The following is a 25,469-nucleotide window of genomic DNA, read 5'->3' as shown; positions in this document are numbered from 1 at the left end:
GCAGTTGATGTGTTCTTGGCCATTTTCAAACCTGGCCATTTGGTTTACATCTGGGGTCGAGAACCTATGGAACGTGAGCCTTATATGGCTCTTTTCATGAGTGCATATGGCTAGGAGATAAAATAGAACTTATGTTATTTTTCAATGTAACGCTTCATGCAGAACTGCCCCGTTGTGGCTGTAAATCACTAAATAATCTTATATACGGAAGCTTATAAACAATCTATTGTTGAGACACTTTTGATGAAAAGCCGCAGAACAAGCTTCAACCCAAAACCAATGTTTTACCCAGAGGCTCTAGCAAAGAATGTAGCGCAATTCTATTGGGTGAGCGGTAGAAATAGACAGAGCCATACACAGCACATGTGTACTCTTTAACCTTTGCGTAGCGCCGCCTGCACTGAAGTTAGATAAGTTGGTATACTCAGTTGTAGTATTTTGTGACATTTTTTACAAAATAACTTTGCTTGCTCCTTGTTTTTAAAACCATTATTTATGAGAAAATGACAGTCAAAATGAGCCTCAGCACTTTTAAGTAACTGCTGTAGTGAGACCAATTTTAAGGGGTATATTTATATTATATGGGACACAGGCTTTGGCATCATCATTATTTCATTCATTTCATCACTTCATATAACAACAAGTAAAATAAAATGCGTGGAAAAATTTGCTATTGTCTGAAGAGTATGTTTGGCAATTTACTTGCATTTTGTCTTAAAATATATGGTTTGGCTTTCTTTCCCAAAAAAAAAGAAAGAAATATTTTGCTTTTATGGCTTTGGTCAAAAAGATTCTCGGCCCCTGGTTTACATCATTAAAACCTTTGCAACTGTGTATTTTAAAAGAGTTGAAAATGTTTTGACCCCTCTTCCCACAAGTCAATCAATGATTGTGCATTTGTAAAAATGGTGCATAAAAATGAATAACGGATGGCGTTGCACACTTTGATTTTGGGGTCTACTTTGAACACACAGTGAATATCTTCGCAAAGTTCTGTTCAGAATTTTACTGGCTAACCAATGTGTCAATCGGACCTAAAGAAGGCGATCTCCCTTTCATCAAACAAGCCCTTATTGGCTTATGCTTGGCGTGGACCGTGACAAAAGCCTATCTTATTTGCTTCCTAGCTTCTAACCCACACATGGTGTCACTTTTCCTAATTAACCTCCAATCACACCTCTCCCTCATCATTTTTTAAACACTCCGTATCCTTGGTTCAGTTCTACTCCGTTGCCTTTCATTTCATGTCCCAAGCACTTTTGTTCCAGTGTTTTTTTCATTCTAGATCACAAGTACTGTTTAAGGAACTCTTGGACTCGCTAATTGGCCTCACTGGAACACCGACCCCTCGCTTGCATTTTCAACCACGATTCTTGCCTGGCTACTTGACCTTCTATGTATTGAACCCTGCCCAGTTAAAGGAATTGTGTTTGCTCCACTAACCAGTGTTACTGCACTTAGCTTGCACACCACCCTGAGTGGGTTCCTGACAATTCCATCATTCCACCCATCCCTCTGTTCATGCATCCATCCATCCATCTATCCTTTGATCTTAGTTGCTATCAAAAATCTGGAAAAAATAACTGCCTACAAGACTGAAAAGGTTACATACAATGATCACATCGATCCCTGGTTACCGTTTCCTTGACGACGGATGTGTGAGTATTATTAAGAAAGCAATCAGCGCTTCTACTGCTCAACCCTCTTTTCCTTTGCTGTCATAATCATTTTAATAGCATCTTGTCATTATGAAGGGCACGTCACCTCATGCATAATAGTGCGTTTTACGTAAATGCATTATCAGAATACACTGTGACGTTCAAGTTTGACAATACACAGCTTAGGTAGGATAGTATTGTTTTTCTTTTGAGTCATTTCTCTGCTTCATATTACTTTGACGGGAGGTGGAGTGGTGAATGACATCAGTTTGTGGTCGTGGAAGGCTTTCTATAAAAATCTCATCACATATGGCGGTATTCATTCTTTCTCTCACACAGATAAGTGTTCTAGATCAACCAAGTGCACCCCAACACTAGTGTACTGGTTAAAGCAGGGGGCTACATTTGATGGGGTTTTTTTAAGGGTTATTGATCTATCTTCGTTATTCATTAACCATTATCCGTTATCGGTCAGTTCATAATACGCTACAAAGCCTAGGAGCCGGGATACTTACTCTCAGCCAAAAGGCCAAGCTAAGGTCCTAGCCCTAAAGCCTTGCTGCGATCATTGCGAAAGCACCGTTCCCGGAGGTACTGCAATACCGGGCCGATGCGTGGAGTGGACAGAGCAAGCTCATATTCCATCTCCACGTTAAGGTCCTAGCAATAGAGCGATACTCTATGATCTAAGTTGCTAATGGTAGCCTTTGTAACTTTGGTCCTATCTCTCTCTATATTATAGAGCTTGTGAACAGTATAGAGCGAGGGTCAGAAACCTTTTTGACCCAAAGAGCCATAAAAGCAAAAATGTTTTAAAAAGAAATTGAGAGAGCCACATCGTATATTTTCAGACAAAATTGAAAAAACTGCCAAACACACTCCCTAGACAAAGGCTAATTCTTCAGCACATTTTATTTCACTGTGTGCCATTTGATGATTTAATCAAATGTATGAAATGATAATAATGCCAAATCCTGTGTCCCAAATCAATGTAAATATGCCATTTACAATTTGTCTTCCACCTTCAGTTAAGAGTGTTGAGGCAATTTTTTTCCATGAAATTTGTCCTTAATAATGGTTTCAAAAAAATGTGCATGCAAAGTTCTTTTGAAAAATGTCACAAATTACTGCAAACGATAAGCATATTGTCATATTCACTTTCGGTGTAGACTGCACTGAGCGAGAGAGAGAGAAGGAAGTGCCTTGCGCTGTGTGCAGGGATTCGCCCACCTGTAGTGCTCACCCAATCAAAGTCGTTTGCCAGCGTTTTTATTTATCAGTTCAAATGGTTTCTTATCGAACTTCTGCATTAAGTTGCTTCGGCTTTATATGGACCAAAATCGGAATGAAATCCCTTGACTTTGGAACGCCACAGAGAGATGTGCAATAGTTACATTTTATTTCGGAGCCATATGTACTCATGAAAAGAGCCATATATGGCTCCCAAGCCATAGGTTCCCTACCCCTGGTATAGAGTCTATACTAATTGTATAGAGCAGGGGTGGCGAACAGGTTTGACACAAAGAGCCGAAATGTTTAACTGTGAGAGTCAAAGACCCACACCACGCACTGAACGGCATTAGACGTAACCTACGCAGATGATTGGCAGTCAGTTATGTGTCCCGAGCAGCATAAAAACAACAAATCTGCCAAATTGATTTCAAAATATTATGTATTATTTGTTATTAACTCTGATAGATTCAAGTGTGTCTTAAGAGGGGAAAAAAAATAAACATGAAACGAGGCAAAGAGCCACAGTATATAGAAAATATGATTCAGATTCAGATTCAGATTCAGATCTACTTTATTGTCATTCTAGTACACGTGTATACAGAACGAAATGTCGATACATCTGACCCGCACAGTTTCCTTGAATGTACAGATATAAATAAAATGTTGTATTGAGTTGGAGTATTGAGTACTAATAATATACTAAATAATTATGGCTATGTATAGTATTTTACAGTAGCGCAAATAGTGCAAGAGGAGCAGCTAACCAGATGTGCAAAATGGGCAGTCAGGTAAACAAGTCAGGTAAACAGTAACAATAACACTGTAACAATAACACTGTAAGTACAATAGTGCAGAGAAACAGATGTGCAAGGAGTGGCTAGCTATAAAGAACTGCCAGTAGTGCAAAAAGTCAAACAAAACCAACAGATGTACAGATTAGCAGCAGTTTAGATTTACTATGTGTTTGATTGACCATTTAACAGTTTAATGGCCAGGGGGACAAGACTATTGTGGAACCTGGTGGTCCTGCACCACACACTGCAGTACCTCTTCCCAGAGGCTAGCAGAGTGAACAGTCCATGATGGGGGTGAGAGGGGTCCCTGATAATGTTCTTAACTTGGGATAGACAGCGCTTCTGGCCAATGTCCTGAATGGAGGGGAGAGAAGTCCCGATGATTTTCTCTGCTGTCCTCGTCACCCTCCTCACACTACCCCAGTCGGAAGCGCTGCAGCCTCCACACCACACAGAGATACAGCTGGTCAGGATACTCTCTATGGTGCCCCTGTAGAATGTGATGAGGGAGGGTGGGGGCAGGTGGGCTCTCCTCATCCTCCGCAGGAAGTACAGGCGCTGCTGTGCCCTCTTAACCAGTGATGCAGTGTTCACGGACCAGGTGAGTTTGTTTGTGATGTGCACCCGTAGGAACTTGATGCTGCTGACAACCTCCAGAGCATTGTTGTTGATGAAAAGTGGGGCATGGTTGGGCTGGTTTTTCCTGAAGTCGACAATGATCTCTTTAGTTTTGTCAACATTCAGGACCAGGCTGTTGTCCCTGCACCAGCCCACCAACTGCTCCACCTCCTCTCTGTAGGCCAGGTCGTTGTCGTCCATGAGGCAAAGAGCCGCATTCTTATTGGCCAAGAGCCGCGTGTTCGCCACCCCTGGTATTGAATCTATGCTATTCACAAGCTCTACCCGAAAAGTTTTAGTTTAGTTTTATTGGACCATAAGACATTTCTGGAACATCCTAGTGCTCTCTTCATAAAGGCTTAGATATTTTCTGGTTTAAGCATGGGGACACGTGTGGCACTGCAGGACTTGATTGAAACTTGTTGTAAGTGTATTACATGATATTTTATGTTGTTTTTATGAAAAAAAAGAACATCCTTAAAATATAATAATTACATATCATACTATAGATATATATTTTTAGCCAAGATTAGATAAAATAAATCTGAAAATGAGAAAAACGACCTACCCTCAATTTTACAGTGATACCTGCAAATTTTACTAGAAAAAGAGGTTAAAATATCTTGTGGTGTACACTGCAAAACACTTTAATTTAATCGGCAGAAAACAATTCTTATTCTTGGTATATTTTTTCATATTTTTAAGTTATGATAACTTTTGTTAAAATAAGAATATGGATACTTAAAAGAAGCAAAACAATCTTACCAGACAGTAAGTACATCGTTTCTAATCATCTAGAGAAAATATTTCTTAAGAGTGAGCAAAATTATCTTAAATATCATAGCTAAAATTGCTCATCTTAATTCTGTTTGTATGAGAAAATAAGATAAAATACTTAAAAATAAGAACAAATGTATTTGAAATTAACATTTTTGTCTGCTGAAATTGCAATTTGAAAAAACAAAATGAGCCAAACTAAACAATATGTGCTTATATTCATTTCTAATTAAAGTTAGGTTACATTTATTTGTACAAGTATACCCCTTAATCACAAAAAGTGGCAAAGGACTACTCATGCCATAATTACAACATACCCTGATCTGAAAGTAGAGAAAAGAAAATAAGAAAAAATATATTTCAAATGAGTGTTTTTTCTGTTGAACTTGTGATTTTTAAAAAGAAAAAAACAAAATAAACAAAACATTATAATACCGGCTTTCATATTAATGTTAATACTTTTTCTTATGTGAAGTCAAGTCACATGTATTTGTTTAGCCCTCAACCACAAAAGGTGTCAAATGATTGCACATTAACACATCCCCTGATCTGAAGCCAGCATGATGATTATGATATTCAGTTACTATTTTATTTCGTTTCTTAATAAAATGAGATGAATATTCCTCAAAATTGAGAAAAATCAGCTATCTTTTGCTAGGGACGATAACATCAGAAGTCTTATATAATGTTGCTTTTGCTGATGATGTCATGATTATACCCCCTGCATACAAACAGATTTTCCAAGACAACTTACCGTTGATGGGAGTTAGCTTCCAATTGTGTCGCACGGAATCGTCGCTCCTCAGTGAGAAATTGAGTCGGCCCCCGTGCTGGGGGCCGTCGCTGTCGCGCGAAGCCAAAACTAGAGCTTGGTCTTCCCAACGGGGGCTGCACAAGTACTTCCACGAGTAGTCGCCCACCAAAACCGGACTGTTGTCGTTCACGTCCAGGATTTGTACCGTCACCAGAGTGGATGCAGATAAGGACGAGTTTCCTTTGCAAAATAGTTTATAAATCAAAAGAAAATAAAAGTTGTTTTTAATGGATTACGCACATTTCACTCAATGACTGATTATTTTTGTCCATTGACCAGTGGTGCCAATGTATCGGTAAAATCTGTGTTTAAATAAACCCCTCAAAAAGGAACACAGAAGAACTTTACTTACGTCCATCCACTGCAATGACCTCCATTGTGTATGTACTGTTTTCTTCTCTGTCCAACGCTTGCACAGTCTTTAGCTCACCCGAGTATTTCCCGATGGAAAAGTACTTTTTTGTGTCCCCCTGAAGAGTATATCTTTAAAAATAAATTTGAATTAAGCTAAATCTCAACATGAATAATGTTTTACATTAGACCCCCGGGTTACTGGATCTTAATGTACAATGTGTAATATTTCGGCCGCGAGATGGCACTGTATTGTTTAAGGCGAACAAAAAACAGTGCCAAATGACCACAACCAATTTTAATATCACACTGACAACACAAAGAAATACAAAATGCATAAATACCATTTATTAGGGCACGAAAAAAAGATCTAAACCTATCCTGCCCTATGTAAAAAAATAATTGCCTCCTAAACCTAATAGTTAGGCCACCTTTGGCAGCAATAACAGATTTCTTTTTAATGATAATTGGTAACGAGTCTTTCACAACGCTGTAGAGGAATTTTGGCCCTCTCTTGAAATGAAATGAAATGATCTGCAAAATTGTTTCCAATCGCCATATTGGAGGGATTTCTAAAATGAACTTTCGGTTTAAAGTTACAACACAGTATTTCAATTGGTTTTAAATCCAGACTTTTGACCTGGCCGCTCCAGTATCTTTTGTTTTTTTGAGCCCTTCAGAGGTGGACGTTTTGGTGTGTTTTGGATCCTTATCCTGTTGAATAATCCAGGAGCGCTTGAGTTTAAGGGCAAAGACTGATGGCCGGATCTTCACCAGAATTCATCATTCCGTCAACCACAGCAAGTTGTCCTGGTCCTGAGGCAGCAAAGCAGCCCCAGACAATCACACTGCTACCACCATGCTTTACTATTGGCATTTTGTTTTTATGAATTGCTGTGCCATTTTTACACGAGATGTAACGGGCTGCACACTTTTGAAAAAGTTCAATTTCACAGAATCTCTCTGTTTCTTTAAGTCTTGAGGATAATCAAGATGCGTTTTGAAAAATGTGAGACAACTCTTTGCATTATTTTACGACAACTGTGGTTTCCGCTTGGAAACTCGCCTACGGATGCCATTTTTGGTCAGTGTCTTTCTTATAGTTGACCACTGCTTGGTCGACCATTGCTGGGAAGGTTTTCTCAATTTTTGAAAAATGGCTCTGACAGTGGTTTGTTGGAGCCCTGCAGCCTTAGAAATGACTTATTGACTATTTTGGACCGATAGATTTCAAACTTTTTTTTTTCTTATTTCTTAGGAAATTTTTTGGGATAGTGGCATGTTAATTGTGTTCTTGAGATTTTGTAGCCTACATTACGTTGATTCAATTCATGTAATTTTTTGATTCAACTCAGATGTTGACAATCAATTTTTGGTGTGACCTGTAGAATTGAACTCAACTTTCTCAAAACTGTGCTTAGTCACTGTTGGTTTGTGATTTTTCAAAGGGGAAGCAGTTAATCACTTTTTCACATAGGGCCAGATAGGTCTACATTTGTCTGTGCCTTAATAAATGGAATCAACATTGTATTTCCTTGTGTAAAATTGGTTTTATGATCCAAAACATTTGAGAGTGAAAGTTATTCAAAAAAAAAAAACCACAAAAATCATATGGATTGAAATAATTTTTCGCGGCACTGTACAATTATTATGTAAATAGATTTTTTTTCACCTTGCGATCCCGACCTAAAAACGGATTTATGACGTATCCCGGGGGTCAATTATATTTGTTTTACCTTATGGGGTGGGAATCAGGGTCATAACCTCGGATAGTGGCGATGACCCGCCCAGGTTCTTCGCCCTCTCGGACTGTCACCTCGTAATGGCTTTGAGATAAAACTGGACCTTCATTGACGTCGTCCACGTAGATCGATATTGTGGCCGTTGAGGAAGGGCCGTAGCGGCCCCGGACTAAAGCGATCGGGTTTTGGGCACTCAGGACCAGGATGTACTCGCTTTCTCGCTCAAAGTCGATGACCTGGCTCAGGAAGAGGGGAACTGAGTTGATTTGTTATTTTAGCTGTTTTTATGACACATTTTTTAAAGTGAGGGTGTGCATTATGTATCGCCCCCTAGTGGTAGACAAAAACTACATTAATTGAAGAGAAAAAAATACTTTTGAATTCTTTAAATGAGCAAAATACATAAAGCGTAATAAATTTTTATTTTTTAATGACTCATAGGTGAAGGAATTTGTATTCATTTGACACTTTTATCATGAACAATTTTCCTTTTATTTTAATCTTTTATGTTTTATATTTTCTTGTTTTCTCTTACTGTTTTGCATTTCGTTTTTATTCCTTTATCTCTTTTTGCCTTTCTGATTTCCTTTCAAGTCAAGTCAAGTCATTTTTATTTGAATAGCCCTTGATCACAAAGAGTCTCAAAGGGCTGCACAGAGGTTATTGCAGACTATTATTTCAGACTATCATTACCATTACATTACCATCCCCAGATCTGAAACCAACATGAGGGCAAGGAAAAACTCAAAAACTTCAACATGAGGAAAGTGAAGAAACCTTGAGAAGGGACCGCACTTGTGGTAATGCCCCTTTCAGGATGACCAGGCTGCAACGGATGTTGCAATTACAAATAATACAGAGATATTGTCAACAAAAAATATAGGTTTATTCATATGCTATAGAGTAGAAGTGTGTTTTAAGCATGGATTTAAACATTTCCACTGCGTTTGCAGATCGGATCTTAGGGGGAAGAGCATTCCACTTTCCTTTTTCCCTTTGTATTTTTTCCTCTTTTTTACTGTTTTCCCCTTCTTTCTTATTTCCCTTTAGGGTTTTTTCTCATTTTATTTTTTGTTTCTTTCTTCTTTTTTCATATTTTCTTTTTTCAAGATATTTCTTCTTTTCTCCTTTTTACTTGTTTATTTTTCTTCTTTTTCATGTCTTCTTTTCCTTGTTACCTTTCTTTATTCTCCTTTTTACGTTTGTTTTTTTCTTTTCTTTTTTCTTTTTTCCTTTCTACTGTTTTATGGCTTTTTTCTTTTTTTAATGAGAATAAAAATGTTGCTATAGTATTTTTCCTTGTGTTCTGTAGCACTTGTTTTTGGCTGCACTACACAAAACAGCGACATCACAAATATTGCACGCTGTCCCTTTAAAATGAAGATAAGGATCACTAAGGCAAATGGATTGGAATGGCAAATTGTGTCTCATGCATAAAGCTCAGATTTAATTTCCTACTAAGTAAACAAAGTATTATAAGACAAAAAATACCTAGAACTGCTCGATACTGCTTTTTTAGGGGGACAAGATCCAGCTGTCAGCTTTCAAACAAGACATTATCAAACAAGTGCTGCTTAACATCAGGTTGCTCATGCCCACTGCGTCGCTGTTACCAGGGTGAGAGCATGCAGAGCTTTGGCGACTAACGGTAACCGCCACTGACTGGAAGTGACGCATCAAACTACTCATTGTGCATCAGCACATTAGAACTGACGCTATCTTTTCAATACAGTCATGCAAACAACTCCTCTCCACAAAGGCGTATGTGTATATGATCAATATTTTTTTTTTATTGCTGTCCCTCTACATTACAAATATTAATATAAAATTAATGTCTACACTTAAATGCATGTGCCTCAACCCTGAAAAAAATGAAATATTAATGATTGGTCAATGTCGTGACTTGTTCTCAAACACTGCTCTAAACCATGAGTAATGTAAAATCATCCACAGTGACCCTGTGTACAGACCAGAACGGAGGCAGGACCCACTTGCGTGCGTTTCTCTTAGATTTATTGGGAAGAAGGGAAAAGATACTACACACAATCCGTAGATCACTGGTCGCGGGGAGCAGGTTGCTCGGACGCGGAAGCGGTATTTCCGTGGCGAGCGATGGCGGTGTAGAGAGCGGAAAAACTGTTCAGTAGCCAAGACAGGGGAGCAAAAATCCTGGTAGAGATCAGAAAAGGGGTCGGAACAGGGAATCGGAACAGGAGAGAGTCACGGTTGAAAAGCTTGCCTGGCATAAGCTGAGGTTCACAGACGGACTGACAACCAGTGACAGGAAGACGGGGGTATAAAAAGTGACAGGTAGCCAATCAGTGTATGAGGCAGTTGCCGCCAAAGGAGCAGGCTCAGGTGCCTCTCATCAGTAATCATGACACCCGGACAAAAATGGAGGTGTCACATTCGACCCCAATCTGTTGTATTAGTTACAGGTTAAGAATATTAACCTCTGTCTGATGCTGATATTATAATCAATGCGTTTGTTACCTCTAGTCTCGATTACAGCAATGTACTACTGTCAAGTCTCCCGAAGTCAAGCATCAAAAGCTTGTAGCTGTTACAAAATCCAGCAGCAAGGCCTTTAACCTAGACAAGAAAGTTTGATCACATTACCCCTATTTAAGCTGACCTGCACAGTCACCCATTTATTTGTAGATGTGATATGTTGATGTTGATATTATACAAAACTTTGCACAGACTTGCACCCTTATATCTTTTATATTTAATTTCCCCCAATGCTCCAGCTTTGAGCCTTTGCACTTAAAACGCTAGTCTATTCGTGATCCCAAGAACCAAGGAGAAATCCGCAGGTTCGAGAATGTTCTCTATTCAGGTCCCAGTGCTAAAGAATGCTCTGCCCTATAAGATTTCATCAGCAACCTCAGAGGAAGTGTTTAATTCTAGGCTTAAAACACACTAATATTAAATAGCTTGTGAATGATGTTGACCTCATACTCTTGTCCTCTTGTCCCTATGAGAAAACGATGAGCCTTGTTGTATGGTTCATGCATTTTGAGCCATCACTTGGATCTGTTTTTTTCCTTGCTCACATGTTTTTAATTCAGGGGATAGTGTAATGGGAGGCTGAAGTTTATAAACTGGCATCACAGTGTGGTATAGGTTTCTCGACCTTTGATTCTTACAAAAATTCACATTGGTATGATAAATCATGAACTTTTGCCTGGTATTCAAATCAATGTTTTGTTTTGTTTTTAGAGGGCAGAAAATATTTCTTGATGTCCCTTTAAGATTTTTCTTTTTAAATCTTATTCGAGATTTGTTGAGAAAATATATTTAAAAAAAATAATATCACATGTTCTGCCAACAGAGAAGGAAAAATTAAAAAATGAGTTTTTTTGTTCTAATTTCATATTTTGATTTCATTTTACAGTATTTTAAATTGTTCTCGCATATTATAAGGATTGCGATAGGTCATATTTGAAATAATTTCTAATTTAAAAGATTCTCGTTTTACTTGATCAAACAAGTGATAAACTAGAACAAATGATCATTACAATTTCTTTACATTTTTATCCAACTCGGTAAATATTTATTGCCTGAAATTCTGCTGATTTTAGTTACAACATATTTTAGTTAACATAGTTTAAGCTTGCTTTCACATGTATTAACTTTTAATAAGAAATATAAAAAAATATCTGCCATATTCAATATTGCATATAATTTCCATTTAGATAATCTTATTTTAGAAAAGGTAAGTTAAAGAAATATTAGGAAAGTTACTACATCAAATGAGCAAGATCATCTGCCCTCGGGGCAGGTACAACATTTATTGCTTTTTGAGGAACAGATACATAAATCGTCCCAACGGAGAGAAAGCCGTGCGTGTTTTTTTGCAAGGCACAAGTGTGAATAAGTGCGAATGTAAGTGCAAACGGTTATCTCCACGTGTCAGGCAGGGTCAGCGGTACACGAGCAGACATCGCCAATCACAGTTTATGAGTCATCCCAAGTGTTTCGATTTCTCTCATTGTCAAAATCTGCCAACGTGCCCTGCCGTTTGTCTCTGCAGGAACAATCTAATTATCCCGGTGGCCGTGAACGAAGAGCAATTCTTGGTAATAAATGAGTCTGGCTTCCGGCAACGACCTCGCTCTGTGACGCAAAAAATTATAGTTAATTTCGAGACAGTGCTCTTATTTTTTGACTCGCGCTCTACTTATGAAGAATAAAAGCTATATAACAATGTTGATACAAATGAACACATATTAACCAAAATACTGGATTATGTGACTCAGACCGGATTGAGCAATACTGTGTTTTGTCAAAATTAAAACTTTAAAAATAGCAACCATAGAGTTAAAACTTTAAAGCAGTGTTAACATTTCGATGATATCTTGTAAAAGGTCTTACGTTACAGCAGGTTGTTTTAATTCATGAATTAGAGCATTAGCTTTAAAAGTGGGGTGCGTAATTTGAGGTCTCCTTAAAAAGTTTTGAATTCAATATTTTCTCTATTAATGCAGCACGGCGGCGCAGTGGTTAGCGCTTGTGCGGCACAGTTCATGTCATGGGAACCTGTCGTGGGTTCAAATCCAGCTCCAGACTTCCTGTGCGGAGTTTGTATGTTCTCCCCGTGCTTGCGTGGGTTTCCTCCGGGCACTCCGGTTTCCTCCCACGTTCCAAAAACATGCATTTCAGGTCAATTGGCCGGTCCAAATTGTCCCTAGGTGTGAATGAGCGAGTGAGTTGTCTGTCCCCGTGTGCCCTGCGATTGGCTGGCAACCAGTTCAGGGTGTCCCCTGCCCACTGCCCGGAGATGGCTGGGATGGGCTCCAGCCCCCCCCGCGACCCTAATGAGGATAAGCGGTACGGCTGATGAGATGAGATGAGATTTTCTCTATTAAGTATGTGTTAACAATATCCAACTGAGTTCAAAGAGCCTTTATATATATATATCTCATCTCATCTCATTAGCTGGACCGCTTATCCTCAGTAGGGTCGCGGGGGTGCTGGAGCCCATCCCAGCAATCATCGGGCAGTGGGCAGCCAATGCCTCGCTGTTTTGTGTAGTGCTACAGAGCACAAGGAAGAATACTATATGTATGTTCTCCCCGTGCTTGCGTGGGTTTCCTCCGGGCACTCCGGTTCCCTCCCACATTCCAAAAACATGCATTTCAGGTGAATTGGCTGGTCCAAATTGTCCCTAGGTGTGAATGAGCAAGTGAGTTGTCTGTCCCCGTGTGCCCTGCAATTGGCTGGCAACCAGTTCAGGGTGTCCCCTGCCCACTGCCCGGAGATGGCTGGGATGGGCTCCAGCCACCCGCGACCTTAATGAGGATAAGCGGTACAGCTAATGAGATGAGAGATGAGATGAGATATATATATTTCTAACAAACCTATCTGCTTTCATATTCCTTATACCCTTGGCATTTCGGCCATGGTGCGCATTACGCTGGAGGAAAGGTGGCGTGGGGAGGGGTGATAAAAAGTGGGGGGGTGGGAAATTGGGGGAAGGGGGATTTTACATTTTAACTGTTGTCTTTTATTCTAAGATGAAAATGGTAAAAGTAAGAATAGGACTCTTTCGAATACAGTCCAAATGCCAACCAAAAAGATAAGGGAATAATTTATGTGAGCGTGTCTAAGAATTTCACGTAATTGCACGCGTAACAATAGGAGGTGAAATGATGATTTCAGCCGAAAGATTGCGTTAGCATCAGGCTTCATTATTTTGAAGTTATGGACACCACCCTAAGTCATGGTTCATCCTCAAGTTTTAACTTAAGATTTAAAGTTCAACTTTTGGCAGTGCAATTTTTCAATAAATGTTTGTTTTTTAAGTCAGTTTTTTGTAAGGCTTTTCAACCTTTTACCTGACATGTAACTTAAAATGATTCATTATATTCACTTGGTTCCTTTAAATTTAAAGCTTCAAAAATCCAACCTCAGAGTTAAAGCATTTAAAGTTCTTTTAAAGTTTTAATTATAGCCTTAATTTAACTCTTACTTTAAAGCAAATTGTTTTAACTTTTTAATTAGTCATGGTCTGGACATGCCTCCGTCCACCGCAGGGCGCCTAATTGGTTTGTAATTGGGACAGAAGTGTCCAATCACCCCACTCCTGTCCCTTATAAGCCTGACCTTTCTTAAGTACATTTTGGACAGCACCTGTTTGGTCATTTTCATTTTCATCATCCACTTTCCACCATGAACACCGTCACCTTTCTGCAGTGTAATCCTGGCTTCTGAGGTTGTTTTTTTTTTATTTTGTTTTTTTCAGACAGTTTTAATTTAGTTTTGACCATTTCTTTGTTATTTTATGAATATTTTTGTTATCAAACGCCATCTTTTTGAGCACTGTTCCTGTTTCCTGCATTTGGTGTCAGGACCGGAACGGAGATAGGACCACTTGCGTTACATTCCTCACAAGTTTTAATAAATGAAAGTGGAAGGGCTGCACCCACAATCCGGTGCTTGCTAGGCGCGGGAAGCAGGCTGCTCTGAACGTGGAAGTGGATCTTCCGTGGCGAGCAATGGCGGTGTCGGGAACGGAAAACGGGTCAGTAGCCGAGACAGGAGAGCAAAAACGTGGTCGGGGTCGGAGGCGAATCGTAAGCCAGGAAAGGAGAGTAGACGTGGTCGCGGGCAAAAAGAGGTCAGGGAGAATAAACGTGGTCAGGATCAAAAACAATTCGAAGCCGGGAGACAGACAGGAGCAAAAAACAGGTCGGAGTCAGGGTCGAAAAAAAGGCTTGCCTAGTGTAAACTGAGGTTTGCAGACGGACTGACAAAAGGGGACAGATAGGAGTGGGTTTGAATAGGGAAAGAGAGCCAATGAGAGTTCAAGGCAGTTAGCGCCAAAGGAGCGGGCACAGGTGAAGCAATCATGTGATCATGACATTAGGGTCCACCGCAAAAATCCCAATTAAATTGGCACGAGTTTAAAGTTTTTACTAATAATTCATTTTAAAAATTGTTAAAGCTTTAACTCAAACTAAAACGGCTCATAGATAAAGCTTTGAAGCTGTAACATTAGGCTTCATTTTCTTCGTCACTGTGGAAATTAATAGAATTCAAACGATTAAAAGATTTATTTTAAAACAATTACGAATATGAGTGAACAAATCGTGATTGTTAAATTAATCGGTTTTCAATGTTACCAAATACTGGCACATAAATGTGGCAACAAAGTGGAAGCCGAGTTTTGTTCACCTTTGAAAGGACGAGCGACACCTCGTTGGATTGCCTGTCCGTCAGTATAGAGAAGACTTCTTCCTCATTGCCGGACTCCAAACGATAATTCACTTGCCAACTGTCTCCTCCTCGGACATCGGCGTCCCCCGCCAACACGGCCATCACTGTGGTGCCCACCGGAGCGTCCTCGGAGATGTGGAAGGGTCCATACTGAAGATAGAAGATGTATTAACTGTGTATAATTTCTATAAACACCCATATTAAGTTAAAATAATACATGTACCGTAGCAAAACACAAGGAATCTGTTTACTTGTGCACATTACTCCGCACATGCTGTTTCCCTCATCCGGGAGATTTACATGCCGCAAAGCACAGTGAAACTTGCACTACAGAGACGAATGATACATGCGATTTCTGGCTTACTTGCTAAAAAAGCCTCATGTGTATTGGTTGATTTCCCGGGGACATCTCTTTCTCATTTTCTGCCCCCCACTGTGAAAACGCAAGTCCACCTATATTTGTATTTGTTCATTTGTATCACCTAAGTCCATCTTATATGCCAAAGTTATATCCATCTCTAAGTAGTGCAAGTCTATGCTTTGATCATTTTTTTAAATTTTTGTAAGTGACGTGAATGAACTATCCTTTCAACCTTTTCTAAGCCGAGGCACATTTTTCACTGTAAAAAAATCCCGCAAATGAAAGCTTTCGCCAGACCGCTCAGGCACACAAATTGGATCGTTTCCCACAGCAGAGTACAGAAATTGATTACCATGCACAGTGGTTGAAATAGACTGCTTTAATTATTGTCAAAAGGTAAATATGAAAACGACATCTAATTGTATCATGATGCCACTCGTGTTTGCCCCCTTAATCGGATTGCCTTCGAACGGTATGTGTGAGGAGTAATTCGTTTTTTTTTTTTTTTTTTCACAAAACATGTAAACAATTAATTTGGATTGCTCCAATCAGCACTGAGGGAACAAAAGGAAGTTCTCTGGTTTGAGTGTAAGGGCGCTCCGAATGAAACGCCAAAATTCTGCGATGTACACCAAAATCCAAAGAACTAATCATGGAAGAATAATCCACGATAAAGCAAAAAAAGAAAGACTTTTAACTGGATCTACAGCTCAGCCATTTATTTTTACTCATGACTGCCACCTCTGGTTTAAAGTGACTCCAAAGCTCTGGGGATACAAGGCCGAAAGGAGCAGGTGCACTTCAAATAGGTGCTCTTTAGTTTGCAATCAACCTTTAACATGAGCTCAGTTTGAGATGATTCTTGGCTTCCAGTTCTTGTTGGGCAACTGCCGTTACTGGCTATCGGTTAGCAACGTGACAGTTTAGACAGGCAGGTTAATGTGCCACTCAGTGATGTGCTGTGCTCTGATGTGGACGGCACGAACAAGGGCTGGCCTGTCAGCACTCAGCACCCACATGGCCCCTCCGTCGCCGCTGCCTTCACAAGGCCATGGAAAATGCTGCACTGCTCAGGCGTGACCTGCTCAAGAGCATTTTCCACCTCACTCTTTGTGAGTGAGTGTCTGGAGTGGGGTGAGAGCACGAGCAAGGAGCGAGAAAGAATAAAAACAAATGTATGGTCAGGGTGGACTGTGTCTGAATGGTGAGTTTATGGGGCAATATAGTAGGAAAACAATGTGGTTTTTTTTTTGGGCCATGGATTTGTTTGGAGAATAAATTTGTATTTTAATGTTCAATAAAGCCATCCATTTCTCCATCCACCCATCATCCATTTTCCCATCAATTCAGGAGCACATTGATTTATCCATCCATCCATTTTTCAATGTATCCATTTTCCATCCACCTATCCATTGTACATTCATGCATCTATCCATTCATTTTTCCCTTTTATCGATCTATCCACCAATTCATTTGTTATCCATACATCTCTACATTAATTCTTTACCCATCCATCCATCCTTTTCATATCTATGCATCAATAAATGTATTTTTCTAGACATCCATCATAAATTCCATTCATCCCTCTCTTTCCTCCTCCCTCCCACCACCCATCCATCCGTCCACTCATCCATCAATTTGCCTCTATTTAAAACATTTAGATTTTATTCTTTTATCCTTCACACACATTCTTTCACAACTACTAATGTGTGTGCCCCCCGCCGAAGTCACTCCACACTGACAAAGAAAAACAAAATGACTTCACACAGCACGACGGAATGCCCACGCATCACTCAATCGACATTTTTTTCCCCGTTTTCATGTGGGCCGGAGTGTGTGGGCCCTGTCTGACGGCCTTACCAGTGCATCATTAATAGCTTCTATCCAGAAATTGATTTCTGTTGAGAATCTATGTGAACTGGGCTAACCCATTTAGATCCAGTAGCTTTGAAAAATGCGTTTTCTTACTATATCCCAGATTTTTGTATAATCATTCCATTCGTAAATGATTTGGGTTTTTTTTTTCAAATTAATTGACTTACCATATTTTCCGCACTATAAGGCGCACCTAAAAGTCTTAATTTTTTTCAAAAGCTGACCATGCGCCTTATAATACAGTGCGCCTTATATATGGATCAATATTAAGTCGCAAAGTCTTGCAACTAAGGCAAGCAGCCGCCGACTAGATTTTCCCCTGAACGCGAAGTAGTCCGCGGTGTATGCTGGGATTTATATACCGGCGTTTCATTGGCTAACCAATGTGTCACTCATCATTTGAATCGATCACTATTGGCTAAAGCTATTCGGAGGTAAAGGGGGCGGATCCTTTTTATCATTTACAGGCTCGCATAGGCTAAAGGGGCAAAACAAACCCTGCAATTGGTCGAAAAAGATGTGTCAATCATCAGTTGAATCGATCACTATTGGCTAAAGTTATTCGGAGGTAAAGGGGGCGGATCCTTTTTATCATTTACAGGCTTGCATAGGCTAAAGGGACAAAACAAACCCTGCAATTGGCCGAAAAAGATGAATGTGAATAGCATTTTGGGTAGAGTAAACAGTATTTTACTATTCTGTACTGTATTTGTAAATATTTTACTCTCCTGGATTTACTACACTCACGGATATAAGAGGACCATGGTTGCACATTATTATTGAACACAACGACTTCGGTGAGCTACTCCGGCTATATATTTTTCCAGTATCTTTTTTCAGAGTGATATCGATGTTTCTGTGATGGGTCTTTTTTTGAATTAAACTCAATTCCAAGTGTTTATTGTCATATGCACAGTAAAGTTGCGAGCGAAAAAGAAAACAGAAACAAAGGAATGGTTGGCATTTCTTGAATTCCAAGACTTTAACCTTCCGAATAATATTTGGAACGATGCATTTGAGTGACATCGTACGGACACCGCAGCCGCACGTGTCTACGACACGTATTTGCTTCTTTGCAAGCTTTCGGAACGTTAAGGGGGTAATAAGTTTGACTGAACTATCTGACTGTTTTGTCGACGTTCCCATTGTAGCGCCTTATAATCGGGTGAGCCTTATGTATGGAAGATATAGGACCAAAAACTAGTTTTTGGGGGTGCGCCCTATAACCCGATGCGCCCTATAGTGCAGAAAATACGGTACTCATTTATTTACTTTTAATAAATATCTGTTCTCATGATTTAATGTTGTTTTGGGTTTGTTTTTTTAAAATATTCTGTCACGTCCAGAACAAAGGGTAGACCCAATCGCGTAACATTTCTTACAAGTTTATTGAGTTATAGAGGAAAGGCAGCGCCAGTGATCTGGTGTTCCCTGGATGCGGAAAGCAAGCCACTCACGGGATCAGAGCGTGTTCTGAATGCGGATTTGGATCCTCCCGAGCGGGAGCTTGTGTTATCAAAGATGGGGAAAAAAGGTCGATAGCCGGGACAGGAGAGCAAAACGTGGTCGGGATCAAAAACGAGTCGTAAGCCGGGACGGGAGAGCGAAACGTGGTCGGGGTCACAAAACAGGTCATAGCCGGAGACAAACGGAAAAATCAGGAACGAACAGTTGGAAAACAGATGCAAAAAGCAGGACTGACAGGAGTCAGAGTCAAAGTGCTTGCCTTGTAGAAACAGAGGTTCGCTGACAGACTGACAACAGCGGAGTGAAAAGACTGAGCGTAAGTGGGACGGGTAACCAATCAAAAAGCCCGCAGCGGTTGGCGCCAAACGAGCGGGCACAGGTGAGATTAATCAGTCATCATGACATATTCAACTCATCTGGGTGATTTGGAATGAGCATTGTGGAACTCTATCGTGTCTCAAAGACTTGGACGCTATTGGAGCTGCTTGTGATATTTATCAGTGATATTTCCCTGTTTTAGTAATCCCTCCCTTGATAATTTTACACAGTTGAACCAACTGTGTAAAATTATCAAAGGACAGTGGGGACAAAAATGGCACCAAAACAACATTTTAATTAGTATTCCTTTTTTTAACCCTTATTATTTTTACCACTTTCGTTTAGCAGGCCATATCAAAAAGCCTGACAAGCCATACGTGGCCGGTGAGCTGTAATTTGCCCACGTCTGTTTTAGAATCTACTGTAAATTTTTGAAGTACTTTCCAACATAGCGTTGCTCTGCTGCTGGATGGTGGGCCTCTCTAAAAATACATCAGTGGAAACTATCTCTCCAAAGAGAGCTAATGTGATTAAACTCCAAGCGCACTGACAACTTAGAATACAAAGAAGAGAATAAAACTCAGATAACACGTGGCCATCTCCCTGAGCCGTGGATTAAAGGGCCTACTTTATTTAGTTCAAATCAAATCAGTGACCTGCGGAGTCTGCAGGCAAACGACAGCTTATATCATGTTTTTGTTTTTTTCTTCTTTATTTTTCAAAAGAACAGATACAAATTTCCATAGCAACGGATTCTGTTTCACCTCATGCTGGGAGAAGACGGGTGGATTGTTGTTCTCGTCTTGCACCGTCACGACCACTGTACAGGAACTGTTGAGACCTGTCAGGAACATCGTTACACCTTTTATTAGTGACTCAGGGTCAGGTCCCGACCGCTAATAAAAGAGGAGGAAGGTACAGCTAGTACCTATTCTCGCTTTTATTTCATCCTCACGACTGAGTCATACAGCAGACGTTTACACTTCCTGTTTTGTCCGATCATTCAGTGTTAATAAGGCCGCCCCTGTTGCCCTGTGACGATGCTTCGATAGATTTGTCTGACTCACTAATATGTAAACAGGTATATGTAATTTTATTTTGAAACATATTTTGATTCTGTTGTACCGTCAAAATGAATGGAAGTAAGCCTCATCGATGCCAGTAGTTTTTACAAGAGGATGAGTATATATACAAAGATAGATTCTGCGACCCTACTGAGGATAAGCGGTGCAGATAATGGATGGTTGGATGGATGGATGGACAAAGATATATAAAAGGACCTACAGCATTTTGACTTAACGACACCAGTGTCTCATCAGTCTCACAGTACCGTTGATTATCCAAATCCAAATTACCACTAAAGGAGGTAATGGTATTTATGTATTTTTATTTTGAAATTAAATCAAAGTAAGTTCTCAAAAGAGGATAAAGGATATATGCACTGACAGCAAAAGGCATGGGTAAACTACGTCAAACTAATATGGTAAAAACATAATGATAATAGAGAGTAAAAAAAGGGAACTCCTACTAAAAATACGTTTTGGTGACAATCTTGTCCCCAGTGTCCATTGATCTTTAAAAAAAACTTAATAATAAACTATCGAGGAATGGTTTTACATAATTAACAAACAAAAAAATTCCAAGTTTTGTTTTTTTCACACGAAATATTTGTCGGGTGATTATCTGTTCATAATCATAACAAAACTAAAAAAAATTTAACAGAAACAAATATTAACATATTGATAATTATTATACATTGGGGTTTTTTTTGCCAAGCTTTTATGCAAAAAGAATTCTCCCTGATTGGACAGATGGATGACTTTCAAATTAAAACCAGCATCAACCACATTTCTTTTTGTACTTATCATAATAAACTGAAGAAAAATAAACATTTTACATTCACGTTTTTGTTATGCAAAGTTATGCTTTTTATGCGCCAAAAACAATTAGTTTTCTTTAATGCCAAAAACTAGCGTCTTATTTTACACAAAGTCAGTTTTTGTGTGTCAGAAACTTCATTTTATTAGCATAGTCTATTTAAAGTATGAAGCCGCCCGCATCTATCCCTTTATAAACTGTTTAAAATTGGATTTATACAATTTTATCCAATTTTTATGCAAATTATTTTTTTCATTTTTATGGTATCAATCGTGAAATCGGAAATACTAGAAAATTTAAGTAATGTCACCATTGTACAAACTTGGCATGCACAAATAGCGATTTCCTAAATGATCGCCGATCTCTGATCTTTAAAAAAGTCGCACCTAATGATAGATTTTGTAATTATCCATTTTTTTTAAAATAAAACACCTAGACACAGCTTCAACATTCCAATCTTGTTCATCTTAAAATAATCTATTGCAACAGCAGAGGTGGCTAGCCTACCTTCTCAGACTAATGAGAAGGTACACAATGTCAGAGTAAAAGGTTACCGGTAGTTTTCATTCAGGAAATCTGGACTGATAGATCAGCTGACAGATAAATAGACTGGTTTATAGTTCGGTGCACCCCTTATGGTATTGTCGTATTGGTAAATTATTTGTCTAAAATGATATTTCAATGAACCTTTAGCATCTTCAGCTGTGATGGTGAGCGTGTACTGCGGTGCTGTTCCCTCCATGCTGTCTGCTTGGACGGAAATTACACCAGAGTCCCGGTCCACTCGAAAAAGAGCACGTGGACTTTCCGGGATTTGGCCCACCAAGCGGTAGAAGATCCGCACGTTATCAGTCTTGGGATCGTCGTTGTCGGCTGCCTGGACCGTCAAGATCTCTGTTCCTAAAGATGAAGTGAGACAGTCTGAAATTACTTTTAAAGCTTTGTTTTTTTGTGACACATATGGGAGATTATCCTTTACTTGAAATGATAATTGAAAATGAAGGAAGGCTTTTATGAAAGTTGCAGGCTTTGTCATTTGTTTTAAAACAAGCATTAAATTAAAAAAGGTGAGAAGGGTGTGGAGCATATACTGGACTGTCTCAGAAAATTAGAATATTGTGATAAAGTTCTTTATTTTCTGTAATGCAATTAAAAAAACAAAAATGTCATACATTCTGGATTCATTACACATCAACTGAACTATTTCAAGCCTTTTATTATTTTAATATTGCTGAATTTGGCTTACAGCTTAAGAAAACTCAAAAATCCTATCTCAAAATATTAGAATATCATGAAAAAGTATACAAGTAGGCTATTCAACTAATCACCTGAATCATCTAATTAACTCGAAACACCTTGCGAGGGTTTCCTGAGCCTTAAAAACACTCAGCTTGGTTCAGTAAACTAAATCACAAGTATGGGGAAGACTGCTGTCCATAGGACCATCATTGATACCCTCCATCAGGAGGGTAAGACACAAAAGGAAAATTCTCAAAGAGCAGGCTGTTCACAGAGTGCAGTTTCAAAGCATATCCACAAAAAGTCTGTTGGAAGGGAAAAATGTGGCCGGAAACGCTGCACAACCAAGAGAGATGACCGCAGCCTTAACAAAATTGTGAAGAAGAGCCGCTTCCAGAATTTGAGGGAGCTTCAAAGACAGTGGGCTGAAGCTGGAGTCCAGGTATCAAAAGCCACAGTTCACAGACGTGTCCGGGAAATGGGCTACAATAGCCGTATTCCCATGGTCAAGCCACTTCTGAACTCAAGACGGAAGAAGCGTCTGACTTGGGCTATGGAGAAGAAGCACTGGACAGTTGCAGAGTGGTCCAAAGTCCTCTTTTCAGACGAAAGCAAGTTTTGAATTTCATTTGGGAGTCAAGGCGCCAGAGTCTGGAGAAAGGCTGGAGAGGAGCAAAATCCAAGTTGCTTGAAATCCAGTGTGAAGTTCCCACAGTCAGCAATGGTTTGGGGAGCCATGTCAGCTGCTGGTGTTGGTCCACTGTGTTTCATCAAGTCCAGAGTAAATGCAACTGTGTACCAAGAGATTTTAGAGCACTACATGCTTCCATCTGCTGAAAAGCTCTATGGAGATGAGGATTTCATTTTCCAGCATGATCTGGCACCTGCCCACAGTGCCAAAACCACCAGTAACTGGTGCACTGACCATGGCATCACTGTCCTTGATTGTCCTGCTAATTCCCCTGACCTGAACCCCATCGAGAATTTGTGGGGTATAGTTAAGAAGAAGATGAAAGACACCAGACCTACAAATGCAAATGAGCTGAAGGCCGCTATAGAAGCATCCTGGGCATCAATAACACCTCAGCAATGCCACAGGCTGATTGCCTCCATGCCACGCCGGATTGATGCAGTAATCCGTGCAAAAGGATTCCCAACCAAGTGCTGAGTGCATCAATGGACATTTTCAAATGTTTGATTTAGTTTTGCTGTTATCAAATTATTTTTTTACTTGGTCTGAGGAAGTATTCTAATATTTTGAGATAGGATTTTTGAGTTTTTTTCAGCTGTAAGCCAAAATCAGCAATATTCAAATAATAAAGGGCTTGAAATAGTTCAGTTGATGTGTAATGAATCCAGAATGTATGACATTTTTGTTTTTTTAATTGCATTACAGAAAATAAAGAACTTTATCACAATATTCTAATTTTCTGAGACAGTCCAGTATTTGTGTATAGAGCGCATCACTAATTTTTCATTAAAATTCTGAGCTAAATGTTATTTTACTTTTTCTCAGCTGAAACTAAGGATTGAACGTGACAAACATTGAATACATGCAGCCATGATTCCATCATTTTTTGACAATAATAAAAAGAATACCATCATAAATTCATAGTGTATTTATTTATGCCTTTAAGTCTTGCTACAGTCCGGCGGGCCGTCAGACTGTTGAATAACAAAGACGTGTCTACAACAATGTCACTAGTCAATGAAATACGTCATGCCACATATCAATGGGATCCAAAATAAAATGACCATTTCGAAATGTACGATCAGTCTGAAGCAAGAGACTCAAAAACTATAAAGCCTTTATAAATCACCAAATATGAAAGTAGTGGTTGGTGTTGACCTACCTCTTGCAGCTAGTTCTTTAACCACAGTGTGGTACTGAGCCTGCGGGAACATTGGTCGGTTATCGTTAGCGTCGCCCACCATCACCCTTAACTCCACTGGCTTGGCAATCTCTCGGCCATCTGGACGCTCCACCAAGATGCTGATGAGGAACTGATTCAAGCCAAGACGAGAATTATTCTAAGGACAGGATTGACAGTTCTTCAAAACCTATAACGTATTCATTAACAATTTTGGATGTAACACTTCAGGGCTGATTTTTTTCGCATCCTCTTCTTGTTTGATTTTCTAGTGTTGTATTGTTCATAAAACGTGAAAAAATATAAAGAATGCCTAAGAAAATGAGAAGAAGCTGAAGGATAAGAATGAGAATGAGAAGAAGAATGGGAAAAAGGAAAATTTAGAAGAAAAATAGGAAGGGGAATAAAAAGGAGAAAAGTGATAATGAAAAGGAGAATGCAATTAATGTTAGTTAGGAGGAAAATTTGAAGAATGAAAACAAGGCAAATGCGAGGAAGAATGAAAATGTAAAGAGTGGAAGGATAAAAAAAAGTGCAAAAAAGAGGACGGATAATTAGAAGTAGAATGAGAAGAACATTTGAAAAGAAGAATGTGAAGAATGAAAATGAGAAGGGGAATTAGAATAAGAATGAAAAGAAGAGTAAAATAAGTGGAATACAACGAATGAGAATGAGAAGAAAGACTATGGGAAAGAAATTGAGAAGAAGAATGAAAATGAGCGTACAAAGAAAAAACAAAGGAATGTTTAAGAAGGACAAAAGAGTAAATTTGGAAGTAGGAGAATGCAATGAAGAATGAGAAAGAAAAAATTAGAAGAAGAATAAAACGGAAAAATGGTATTGAAAAGGAGTATGAGAAGAAGACAAAACATGGGGAGAAGAATGAGAGATAAAAAGCATGAATATGGGAATGCCAAAAAGGAGAATGAGGAGAAGACGGAGACTGAAAAGATGAATGAAAAGGAGAATACAAAGAAAGAGAAGAAGGTGACAGAGAAGAAGGAACAGGAAAAACTGATGCATGGAGAAAGTTAAGAAAAATGAGAACGATACAAAGGAGAAGAAAATAAATGGTGAGAAGGAGAATGTGAGGAAGAAGATGAAAAAGAAGGAAGAAAAGAAGGAGCATAAGAAGGACGTCAGAAAGAAGAGGAGGAATAAATCAAGTCAAGTCACATTTATTTGTATAGCCCTTAATCACAAAATGTCTCAAAAGACGGTACAGGATTACAATTACACCATCACCTGATCT

The 25,469-nt window shown here is 39.2% G+C and overlaps 1 protein-coding gene and 1 pseudogene across 1 annotated transcript in view; both read right to left on the bottom strand.

Moving 5' to 3' along the window:
- The window catches only part of cdh16 (cadherin 16, KSP-cadherin), a 51,179-nt gene that overhangs the window by 5,039 nt on the left and 20,671 nt on the right, over window positions 1-25,469 (bottom strand). The window contains exons 8-14 of the mRNA XM_088333339.1: window positions 24,200-24,350; window positions 21,795-22,007; window positions 19,994-20,070; window positions 15,167-15,358; window positions 7,982-8,223; window positions 6,247-6,377; window positions 5,835-6,074 (exon numbers count right to left, since the gene is read on the bottom strand). Coding sequence (XP_088189465.1) covers window positions 5,835-6,074; window positions 6,247-6,377; window positions 7,982-8,223; window positions 15,167-15,358; window positions 19,994-20,070; window positions 21,795-22,007; window positions 24,200-24,350 — 1,246 coding nt within the window. The remainder of the gene's footprint in view (window positions 1-5,834; window positions 6,075-6,246; window positions 6,378-7,981; window positions 8,224-15,166; window positions 15,359-19,993; window positions 20,071-21,794; window positions 22,008-24,199; window positions 24,351-25,469) is intronic.
- Window positions 2,235-2,312, bottom strand: LOC148367020 (U2 spliceosomal RNA; annotated as a pseudogene).

The sequence above is a fragment of the Urocampus carinirostris genome, chromosome 4, assembly GCF_059441175.1.
Source record: "Urocampus carinirostris isolate Australia breed hairy pipefish chromosome 4, RoL_Ucar_1.0, whole genome shotgun sequence".
In the NCBI taxonomy this organism is placed as follows: Eukaryota; Metazoa; Chordata; class Actinopteri; order Syngnathiformes; family Syngnathidae; genus Urocampus; species Urocampus carinirostris.
Note: the sequence above shows the minus strand (reverse complement) of the source record. Positions and strands in the feature narration are given on the sequence as shown.